At 44.0% G+C, this 12629-nt stretch overlaps 1 protein-coding gene across 1 annotated transcript in view; it reads right to left on the minus strand.

Moving 5' to 3' along the window:
- PHF11 (PHD finger protein 11) overlaps nt 1-12629 on the minus strand; it is a 166916-nt gene that overhangs the window by 107468 nt on the left and 46819 nt on the right. The window contains exons 3-6 of the mRNA XM_063428648.1: nt 11810-11940; nt 11076-11125; nt 8378-8496; nt 944-975 (exon numbers count right to left, since the gene is read on the minus strand). Coding sequence (XP_063284718.1) covers nt 944-975; nt 8378-8496; nt 11076-11125; nt 11810-11940 — 332 coding nt within the window. The remainder of the gene's footprint in view (nt 1-943; nt 976-8377; nt 8497-11075; nt 11126-11809; nt 11941-12629) is intronic.

The raw sequence follows: 12629 nt of genomic DNA on the forward strand, positions 1-12629 counted from the left end.
GTAAGCTAATCTATGTTCGGGAAAGTTTCCCCAAACATAGATGCACAGGATTTCATGCCTTAGTGATCTGCTCTATGTTCAGGGGAATTTCCCCCGAACATAGACCTGCTTTCTAGCATATGCTTGCTACCTTTCCCCCCTGAAATAAGACATCCTACAAAAATAAGCCCTAGTGCATTTTTCAAGGAAAAATATTATATAAGACTAGGTCTTATTTTCGGGGAAAGACTGTAATAATACTCATGTATATTAATATAAGTGTACTATATTAATGTTTACACGTTTATATATTATAAGTATAATTGTGTGTGTATCAGTATTAGATGTTTAACATATACACAAATAGTAATATCATATACATGTACACACTCAAACTCACTACATCCCCTATAACCACACTCAATACATTCCGGCAGGCAGAACAGGGGTGGCACTCTAAGTGCCTGTGATATGGTGTTGGAATGGGGTGTGGACCGTGTGGGCGGACTAGGGCCTGTCAAGTGCACATTGTGGTCAGGCTTAGGGGGCACAAGCCTTGAGCTGTATAAGGGGCCACAAAACTTCTGATGGCAATCCTGTGTGCTGTTATCAGTGTCTGTAAGTATATATTTACATGTGTTACAGATGCATGTGTCTGTGAGTGTGTAACTGTATGTATGCAGGTATGCATGTCTATAAGTTTGTAACTGCATTTGTATATGTATTTGCAAAATTGAGGTAGGGGTGAGACCTCTGCCAATAACACAAAACTAAAAAATATAAATAAGAAGTAAGGCAAAACTAGCAAACCAATAATCTACATAAATTATATGCAGCCTCATAACACGATCTAAACAATAAATAAATTAAACTAAATCACATGAAAAGTTATTTAAAACAATAAATAAATACAAATAATAGTAAACACCCTGACATTTTTGTGATTGACATAAAAATAATTTACCTTGGGTACTGTGAATGCTTATACTTCTTTTTCTAGTAAAAAAAAAAAAAAACATCCTAAATAATTAGCACAGCAATTACAACATTATCAGATATATGTTTTTTTCTTTCCATACGTTTTATTTTTGGATAAGGACTGTGTAGAAATTACAGTGTTATCTTAGTTATTTGACTTTTTTTCCGTTCGGTAGCTGTAACTACCGAGCACCGACCACCCTCCTTGCTCATTATCTTCAAAGAGAACAGTCAATTAAGTGTTCTCCCTGTGTGGCCGCCGTTCGTATAGCCGAACGCCACGTGCAGGAGAAAACGTCCGCCATCTTGTTAGCACGAAAGGAGGCAGCGGGACTTGGTCGTCGAGTGTCTGGAACTAAAATCGGACACTCGACTTCCCGAACCCGGGTCAAACTGTACGAACGCCTGCTTCCTTTTCCCGAACAGCCAGGAGAGAGCTGTTCAGTAGTTTTGTTCCCACAAACCAGGGGAACAATCGCTACTATGAGCCAGGGGGTGCCATTCGTGAATTTAGTCGTTTGTAAGACTTTTCAAAATAGACCGTCCGCAAAACCTAAACTCATGGAACTGTTTCTGGGCAGGTCAAAATTGGACTTCCATAAAATTCCAAAACCCCTGAACTGATCTGGGTCACCCAGATCAGGGCTATCAGGGGATCTTATGTGTTTTGGGGTACTTTTCAAGTTTTATTAAAAATTTGTTTTTCTGCCTGGAGATAATTGAGTTATTACTTTCTCTGACTCAATTATCTCACAGGCTGAGAGGAGGGAATTATCTGTTTGTTGGGAGTGTCACACTTTGTCACTGTATTATTATTGGTTGTAAACTTTATGTCCCTGTCCCCCACAATTTCCATGTGGGAGTGCCCCTTGCAAAGCCAGTGTGGCACCCATTAAAATCATTCCTGTTACACCATTCATCTAGTTTCGGCTGATGTTTGGGTACCTGTCTACTTTACTGGGAGAATACACTTGGTAGACTTCCATTCGTTTGGAGAATCCTTCGACTGAACACCCTAACTTTAATCACTGCTCAGGCAGTTCGGGAGAAAATAGACTAACGGGTAGATACTATACCAGCGTTCGTTACAACTGGTGGCAAGCGGCGGGATTCCTATCCCGAATGGACGTTCTGAACCAAGGAAGGAGTGAATTGCTCAGCAATACAAACTATTGAAAAGAACCACATTGAAAGACCTGCTGGAAATTTGAGGCATAGTGGCAAGTAATAAGACAAAAGCAACGTTAATTGCAGAATTAATACAGAGCGACAGAACCAGTGATACGTAAATGGAACAACTGGAGGAAACAGAACTGCAAAAGGACGTGAGATGGATGCTCAGCATGTTGGGGCCCAATCCGTCAGCAGACGCTACCATACAGATAATGGCACAAGCCAGACAAGCACATAGAGATCGGGAAGAAAGAGACAGATCACTGCAGGGGGATTTGCTGACATCCCCAGGAAGTACAAATTACATGGAAAGTAAACTATACTGCCTTCAAAGTATTCGCTGACGGAGAGATGGAGATTGACAGATACCTACAACATTTTGAATGTCATTGTGCTTTGGAGGGGCTAGAAACAGCAAAGTGGGCTGTGGTGCTCAGCAGCAAACTCTAAGGACGGGCAGGTGAGGCTTTCAGAGTGGTACCTGATGAGGACATTCATAACTATGGAACGGTAAAAGAATTGCTATTGGCCACATATGCGGTACACCAGAGGCATGCCGGAAGAAATTCCGGGGCCTCAGGATAGGGGGGAAAGATTCCTATGCCGAATGGGTCTTCTACCTACATCGGGCTGACAAAATTGGATTCAGGGTTGCCGGGCAACATCACTGGAGGATGCGCTACAACTACTGTTATTGGAGCAGTTTTTCGACAATACTCCCAATAAGGTCACAGACTTGGTGAGAGACCGCAAACCAACAAACGTGGAGGAGGCCGCCAGATTGGCGGACGAGTACCAGGACGGCCGACGACTTCAACCAAGTGGAGGACATCCTGCGTTCAGACCCTCCTACCAGGTACCATCCACTCCTACACCACCCAGAGCTGCTACTTTCAACCCAGCACCTGTCTCAGCACCCCCACGGCGGGCCACCTTCTTATGCAATCATTACAACCAACATGGGCATAAGGAGCATGCCTGCCCCAATCGGGGAGGTTGGGAGAGACAAACACCACAACCACCCAGGGCCGCAGCACATTGTTTTAACCAGGAGGACCCCTGCAACACCAACACCAGCAAGGTGCATTGGACGACTCTGCATGAGGTGAATCCCATACAGGCGGAAGGAGACAACCATGACCATCATCACCAGTGGGTTACTGTGGACGGAATGGATGCCCTAGCCTTGAGAGACACTGGCGCCACGCTCACATTGATCCAACCTCACAAAGTTCGGGTTCAAGCCTGTTCTAACAGAACTGTAGCCGTAAGAGGGGCCGGAGGCGCCATCCACAAACTGCCCACAGCCAAGGTGCACCTTAACTGGGGTTCCGGAGTCAAGCAGCTCAAGGTGGGCCTCATGAAAGAACTACCAGCGGAGGTGTTATTGGGAAACGACTTGGGCTGTTTAACCTCCCAACTCACACACAACAACTCAGTTTAATCTTATCCCTGCCCCACTCCGAGGAACTCCAGGAAGGAGCTTTGTTCCCTTCCCTTTCCTAACCGAAACCCTCTCCCCATTCTGGGATACTCTGCAAGGCTTTGAGCATAGCAGAGAGCCGATCCCACACTAGAGGGGTATAGGGAGGCAGTAACGTCCCCCAAAGGTGATATAACCCAAGAGAAGTTTGAGTGGAATAAGGGGCTATTATACAGAGTAACAGGAAGGGCGGGAAGTGGGGCAGCGCAGTTTACCAAAAGGCAATTGATAGTGTCCCGTAAATTAAGAACTGAGCTACTCAAGCTCAGCCATGATATCCCTTTAGCAGGACATCTGGGGGTCCGGAAGACTAAAGACCTGTTAACCCAGACTTTCTTTTGGACAGGGATCACACAGGACCTGAAGCATTATTGCAGGACGTGTGACACTTGCCAAAAGACCGAGAGAAGGGGTGATCGCCAAAAGGCCAAGTGGAACCCTTTCACCGAGTAGCGGTGGATCTGATAGGTCCCCTCAGCAAACCCAGTACATCTGGAAAGAGCTACATCCTCACGGTCATAGACTATGCGACTAGATACCCGGGGGCGGTGGCTCTTTCTAACATAGAAGCAGAAACTGTAGCAGAAGCGCTGGTAATTTTTTTTACTAGGGTCAGGTTTCCCAAGGAAATTCTGTCAGATAGGGGTACTCAATTTACCGCAACTGTGACCCAACAATTATGGCTGCGGAGTTGCGAAGAGAAACCCCTATTCAGCTCTTCCTACCACCCCCAGACGAACGGACTCTGTGAAAGTTTAATTGGCACACTTAAGCAGAGTCTTAAAACGTTCACAACTTCCTGTCGACACTGGGAGAGATTCCTCCCGCACCTTCTGTTTGCCTACCATGAAGTGCTCCAGGTGTCTACTGGGTTCTCCCCTCTTCGAACTCCTTTACGGGAGAAAAGAACCCCTAGACCTCATACGGGAGCACTGGGAGGGCAACACAGATGATGGAGGAGTACCTCTTGTACCCTATGTTCTGGAATTTAGGGACCGCTTGCAGACACTCACTGACTCTGTCCGGGAGAATCTGCAGGCGGCCCAGAGATGCCAGAAGAGATGGTTCGATAGAGGCGCCCGAGATAGGGTTCTGGAAATAGGGCAGAAGGTATTAGCCCTGAATCCCTCCACAAAAGACAAACTGCAGGACGCATGGCAGGGACCTTTCCGGGTAGTGGAGCGTATAAGCGACACTACCTACATAGTGGGTAAATGTTCAGATGAAAGGATACGGAGAGCCTTTCATGTGAACATGCTCAAGCCTTACTTTGAGCGAGCAGAAGACGTAGCAGCCTTATGTGTCCCATCCTTTGAGGATAGTGAGGGCCTTCCCCTACCGGACTTGCTCGCAACCACCTCAAGTACTATCAACCAAGTCAGCCTAGGCAAAAAATTAACCCAACTAGACAAGAGCAAGGCCTCTCATATACTTCAGGGATACCAGGAGATGTTCTCCGCCATACCCGGGTATACCCCAGCTGTGGTGCACCGAGTCGAGACCCCACTATGACAAAAACCTTATCGTATCCCTGAGGCAGTTAGAGAAAATATGCTCACAGAGATCCAATAAATGTTAAAACTGGGAGTCATTGAACCCTCTCAGAGTCATTGGGCTTCGCCAGTAGTGCTGGTTCCCAAGAAAGACGGCACGACTCGCTTTTGTGTCGACTACCGGAGGCTTAATGACCGGACGGTAACCAACCCCATGCCCAGAATAGATGAGTTGTCAGACCGTATGGCTGGGGGGAATTACTTGACTACTTTGGATTTGTGCAAAGGATATTGGCAAATCCCCCTGGAGCCCGCGGCCATTCCTTAGTCAGCATTCGTTACCCCATTCGGGCTATACCAGTTTAAGGCTATACCTTTTGGCTACCTTTCAGAGAATGGCCAAAAGGCTCCTGGAGGGATTTCAGGACTTTGCATTTGCATATCTAGATGATACTGCCATCCACAGCCGCACATGGGGAGACCATCTGGAGCACCTATCCAGGTTACTGAAGAGAATTCGGGTAGCGGGGCTCACTCTGAAGCTTGATAGGTGCCACGTCAGCATGGCCGAGGTACAGTATCTCGGCCATAGAGTAGGATCAGGCAAACAGCGACCTGAACCTGCTGCTAAGGTAGAAGCTATCGCCAACTGGCCACAACCCCATACCAAGACCCAGGTACTAGGGTTCCTAGAACAGCAGGCTACTACCACAAGTTTGTCCCCAAGTACAGTGCCCTGGCCAAGTCCCTTACTTACCTAACCAAAAAGGCCCTCCCTAGACAGGTAACCTAGTCCCGGAGTGAGCGGTCGCCTTTCAACAACTTAAGACCACATTAAGCGAGGCACCTGTGTTGGCAGCCCCAAACCATACTAAACAATTTCTTGTGCACACAGATGCCTCCATGTTTGGGCTGGGAGCCGCGTTGAGCCAAGTAGAGGACGACAGGATGGAACACCCGGTGGAATATCTCAGCCGGAAACTATTGCCCAGAGAAGTAAGTCATGCCACCGTGGAGAAAGAGTGCCTAGCTCTAGTATGGACATTGAAAAAATTGCAGCCCTACCTGTACAGTCGTCCCTTTACACTCATGACTGACCATAACCCCTTATTTGGCTAAACCGAGTGGCTGGAGACAACCCCCGTTTGTTGTGCTGGAGCCTGGCTTTACAACCTTACTATGCAATACAGGCCAGGCAAACAAAACGGCAATGCAGACGGTTTGTCTAGGCAAACGGAACTAGAACCTTAATTTGACTTACCCGGACATCCCCAAGTCAACCCGGCAGGGTCTCGGCGGGTATGCCGACCCATGGAACTGAGGGGGAGCGATGTGAAGAAATTACAGTGTTATTTCACTTTTTGCCGTTCAGTAGCTGTTGCTACCGAACACCGACCACCCTCCTGGCACATTATCTTCAAAGAGAACAGTCAATTAAGTGCTCTCCCTGTGTGGCCGCCGTTCGTATGGTCGAATGCCACGTGCAGGAGAAAACGGCGGCCATCTTGTTCGCACGAAAGGAAGCAACGGGACTTTGTCATTGAGTGTCTGGAACTAATATCAGACACTAGACTTCCCGAACACCGGTCAAACTGTAAGAACGCCTGCTTCCTTTTCCCAAACAGCCAGGAGAGCACTGTTCGGTACTTTTGTTCCCACGAACTAGGGGAACAATCGCTACCATGAGCCAGGGGGTGCCGTTCGTGCATTTATTCATTTTTAAGACTTGTTGAAATAGATCGACCGCACAAGCTAAACTCATGGAACTGTTTCTGGGCAGGAGCCTCGTGTGCGGTCGGTCAAAATTGGAGCTCAATAAAATTCCCAAACCCCTGAACTGATCTGAGTGATTTTGGGATATGTTGGTCACCCAGATCAGGGCTATCAGGGGATATAACATGAAGATTTTATGTGTTTTGTGGTATTTTTCAAGTTTTATGAAAAATTTGTTTTTTCTGCCTAGAGATAATTGAGTTATTACTTTATCTGACTCAATTATCTCACGTGCAGAGAGGAGGGAATTGTCTGTTTGTATTGGGAGTGTCACACTTTGTCATTGTATTATTATTGGTTGTAAACTTTGTGTCCCTGTCCCCCACAAGGTCCATGTGGGAGTGCCCCTTGCATGGGGACTTGCAAAAAAGCCAGTGTGGCACCCATTAAAATCATTCCTGTTACACCCTTCATCTAGTTTCAGCTGATGTACCTGTCTACTTTACTGGGAGAATACACTTGGCAGACTGTCATTCGTTTGGAGAATCATTCGACTCAACACTCGAACTGGGAGCTATAATCACTCAGGCAGTTCGGGAGAAAATACACAAACGGGTAGCTACTATACCAGCGTTCGTTACAGGGACATAGACATATAAACTTTATTCTTCAAAGCATATACGGCAAAAGGATATGTGTGCACCTTTGGTAAATTGGATGTGATGTCATGCCACATGAGGATTGCATATTGCCTGGACAAACATAGTTACATAGCTGAAAGAGACTTGCGTCCATTAAGTTCAGCCTTCCTCACGTTTGTTTTTTGCTGTTGAACAGTTTGAAGCACTTGCAATTTTGCAACAAGCTAGGAAATAAAATCCTTCTTGACCCCCAGAATAACAGTCAGATTTAAACCTTTAAGCAGTGCTCAACAGACTGCATAATACAAAATTGAAATGCATGAAAACTGGTAAAATGGAAAGTCCAGCCATAGGCTGATAAAGCGGTTGCAGAAGATGCTGAGGGTTTACAGAAGATATAGCAGGTATACATAGATACCTATCCCTATACATATCCTACTCAGGTAATGCAGAAGTGAATATCTGGTTAGGTTTCTTCTACTTGGAACACAATGATAGGCAGAGAGAGAGGCATGTTAGCTCAGTGCTCTAAGCCTATTATTACTGTCCAAGCATGTCAGGGCTAATGGAGAACTTCACTACGTCAAGCAGAGGCATGGTGCCTGTTTTTTTTGTCAAACCGCTTGAATATAATTTGAGGTACTGTACTCAATGACAATTTGTGCCATAACAACTACAATGAGTTGTAATAGTTATGTTGTTCAGAGCAGGGCTGCCCAATAGGTAGATCCACAGATGTTGTAGAACTAAAACTCCCATGATTCTTTACATTCCCTTAGAATGACAAATTATCATGGGAGCTGTAGTTCTACAACATCTGGGGATCTATCTATTGGGCAGCTCTGGTTTAGAGTAATACAAGTATAGGGAATGGTCATGGAGTAGCATTTATGATGTTATCCTGTCATTACAATTACCCTCTTTTTAGCAGATAAAGTTATTTTATCATCAGAGCTGTCAGAGTCCTCACTATAATAATCATCATCGTCGTCATCATCATCATCGTCCAGATCATTTTGTATTCTCATCGTTTCTTCTGTAATGACAAAATAAAGTATTTTCACGGGGGTGGCGCTAGTGATCCAATCCTGCATGACACACTTCTCAAGATCTTGAGAGATTGGGACAATTGGAAGAAATAATTCATTGGGATGTTACCTCTCCTCAGTCACCTCTCTTGCCTAGGGGTTTTCTGATACAACATCAGAGCTGGTTGTGCCTGCCTACATCTGAAGATCAATTACCCATAAGCAATGCAGACATTAGGTTATTAGAGTGCAGTTCCTGGCAGACATATCTTTTATCTAACGGATATGGCAGGAAGGGTGGACTGCATCCATGTGCTGTAGTAAGACATGGACTGTTTCAGCAGTTCAGACACCATAATCTGCTTGTGAAGATGAGGCGTCTAAAGCAGATACACACAGCCATGAAAGTGGCAGATATGGAGGACTAGAGCAGACATCAGACCCTTCTAATCAGGAACATTCTGGACATGATACTAGCCTTCAAGGTACCTCATTTTATAAGGCATTGACTGTGTTCCTTGCTAACAAGAATGTGGCTATTGAATCAGGGCTGCTGGATGGCTGACATCCAGCACACATGCTTCAAATTCAGGCCTAGATACTTCAAATCTGGATTAAAAAAATTCTGAAATATTTGCCAGCGAGCAGCCAATGGGCAAGTAGTTAAAAAAACATCTGTGGCCTAAAGATGAAAACTGTGGAAGCTCACCAGAGTTTGCTAGCCAGCAACCACATTAAAGATAAGCAAAATATAGCTGCGAGGTGTACTGTGCCTGAGATGGAGCATGAGGAGTCTAAGAAGTGACAAGAGGAAGGAAAAAAAAGGGTAGGAGAGGAAGGGAAAGGGGATGGGAAGTCGGTTCCACCCAAGTATACCTCCCAGGACCTAAGCAGTTGAAGATGTAGGTAGGGACTGCTGGTCCGGGATCCGAATCAGGTTTGTTAGCTATGGGTACCATAGCTTGCACTTGCGTTAGGGAGGCAATAAGGGCCTCCATTAATTGGATTTCTTCTTCTTTATCAATTCACTGGGTCAGAGTCAGTGTGAAAGTCTGGCTCCAGAGGACAGGAATCATACCTCTAGCTTCATTGGTTAAGTGTCTAGTCAAGTGCTTCTTATATTTTCAGAGCGAGATAATAATAGTGAGGGGGGCATTGAAACTAATACTTTTTTTTTCTTCTAAATCTTCTTATCTTCAGTCCCAATAAATGCCAAACACTTGAAAAAAAAGGAATTTGAAATCACACCAGAAAAATTAAAAACAGCAATGCAAAAAATCTATCTTTGCCATGGCAGAGAGAAGTGAGACATGCCTGCTCACTCCAGTGAGAATTCAAGGTGTGGAATAGCCTTTAGAACAGCTTTGATGCTCCAGTCAGCATAGAACCCTCACACGTCAAACATGGCTTCATTATTATTTGCGTTTCAGTTTTGAATTTTTCTGGAGGGCTTTTTGCGATCTGTTTTTTGTTTTGTTTTCTTTTTCCAAGAGCTGCACCGCTGGTTTATGGATTTTGTTTGACCTCTGTTGGGATTGAAGATAAGATTTAGACGACTTCAGATGGCAAGTATAATTTATTTTTTACAGGTATTAGTTTTAATGGCCCCACTTCATTATAATTAGGGTGAGGGGGGTAAGTAGGGCTAATTTATTTTATGAGGGGGTGTTGCCAATGGATTAGCAATAAAATAATAGGGGTCCAGGCACTCCTTGGTTCAAGACAGGCACTTTATTGAGAACCACAACAACAACGTTTCAACCCCAAAAGCTTGTATACAGTCAAGCTTGACAAAGACCTTTTGGGGTCGAAACGTTGCTGTTGTGGTTCTCAATAAAGTGCCTGTCTTAACCAAAGAGTGCCTGGACCCCTATTATTTTACTAATGTTTGGAATTCTGGTGTTTGATTCCGGCTCAGCAAGCACCCTGGCTCAGATTTGTGGGAGTGAGTGCAGTTCCACATATACTATTCAAAGTGGATTAGGGATGTCTAGCTACCTGGGAGGGCATTGAGGCTTATTCATGCCACTAACTGGGTAGGGTGGACAATGGCATATCCTCTCCCCATTGTATAATTCCTATGAGCCCCCATCTGCTGCTAATGGGTGGAGGCTGGAGTCAGGGGTATTAGTTTCCCTTACTTTAAAATTAGTAGCCCCCCTGCTCACCCCATGTGAGGGCATGGGGGTGGATATAAAGATGTCCCCACCCCAGTTTATTTTCTTTTCTTTAATAGCCCCCACCACAGGTCACTGGTAGGGGCAAGGGAATTGCCCCCTTCCCCCATTATTTAATTTTAAGTCCCAAACCTGATACCCAATTTGAAATGTTAAAATCTCCCGTACAGTAGTATAAGGGTTTATTCATCCAGACTTCTGCTGGAACACTGGGAGAAATTGGATCGGATTCCTACATAGCAACATGAGTGTAGGGGCTTTATTTTAACTTGATTACATAGTTGTGTAGTGTGAGAGTTTTTTGACATTTATATACCGTCTATGGGGTTTGTTTTATTAGATTTTGTGGGGCTCTGCTTGTACCCAGGTATTGTGTTGTGTAGTAAATCATAGGGCTAGACGTAACTTACTAAATTCGTATTTCGTTTTTGCAGCATCTTTATGAGCCTTACAATATAATCTGAAATAGAAAAAAGTAAGAATACATTTAATTTAGTAACATCTACACATGGACTTGCATTCTGTAGAAGAAACAATAAGCAGCAGGTACAAGATAACCAAAACCTACACTGGACCAACACAGTTAAAAGCATAGATCAGCAAGTCAGGTCAACAGAGAAGGAAATAGCTAAAGAAAATATTTTTTGGACCTAGTTAGTCCTTATACACACTGACTTCTGTCTGCTGTTGAGTTGTCTGTAAAGTTACTTACCCAGTGAGACATCATGCCATATTTAAAACAATGTTATTTTTAAAGTTAGTGTTCCTTTAAGAGCATGACCCCCAATCAAAGATGGAACAAAAGCAATCTCCAATTAACATCATATTCCACCACATTTACTTAAACTAGCCAATCACACAATGGCAAGGTTTTATCAAAGTGTCCACTTTCACGTCTAATTTTCAAGGCATTTTTTGTGCAATTTAGTAAATGCAACCCAAGAAATGTATCAATCTTTCTTTCACTTCTCACCCCTCTTTTACTGCTGCTCCAAATGTGGCGGTCTTCTGAAATCTACATTTCTGCAAATTAATTTAATATATTCAAAATAATGACAGAACTTAGCAATCACTTTTTGAACACTTTCATAAATCCCACTACAACTATAAATATAATTATTTGAGCTATATTATATCAACTTACTCATATTTCTCATTTGTAGAATCCTCGAAATATATGCCACGGCTCAAGCCACACGAATAGTGGTATGTCTTTTTGCAGGAATCTTCATGACACCCAATAGTTGCACCTTTTTCTTTACATTTCCAGCATTTCTGCAAAACAAACAAATACAATGCACAACCATTGTATAAGGCAGTGTTTCCCAACCCAGTCCTCAAGGCACACCTACCAGTCCAGGATTTAAGGATTACCCAGTTTTGTCTAAGGTGTTTTTAGAAAAAAAAGAAAAAACACCTTAGACACAACTGGGTCACCCCTAAATCCTAGACTGGTAGGTGTGCCTTGAGGACTGGTTTGGGAAACACTGGTATAAGGAATGAGAGACAACTAAAGAAAGGTTTGCATGAACTTCTAGTGCACAATCTCAGTTCTCCTCTTCACTTTGTATCTCAGCTTTTCGTGGAAGTAGATGAATTCACGAAATACGGCTAGAAGATGTGATTTGGGGAAATATGCCTGGCAGGTATAAGCAGGGGGTAATATGATAAAGGAATAGGTACCTTGGGTGAAAAGGGCTGGGAGAGATGAATGAGTCTGTGGTTATATATATGAAATGGTTATGGCATAGGGCACACTAAAAAGTATATACAATAAATCAGGTGCTCACACCAGATTCTGGCCCTCACAGAGTCCATAAAACACAGTACAAATAAAATTAAGAGGAGCACACTGTAATCATTATTTCTATTTATATCAAAACAAGTACAAAATACACACATTAATACAACATATACAAAATACACTGTGTACGGGTGTTGCGGTCACTGGCCCGCCGAGCCTC

This window comes from Pelobates fuscus, chromosome 1 (assembly GCF_036172605.1).
Source record: "Pelobates fuscus isolate aPelFus1 chromosome 1, aPelFus1.pri, whole genome shotgun sequence".
Taxonomy (NCBI): domain Eukaryota; kingdom Metazoa; phylum Chordata; class Amphibia; order Anura; family Pelobatidae; genus Pelobates; species Pelobates fuscus.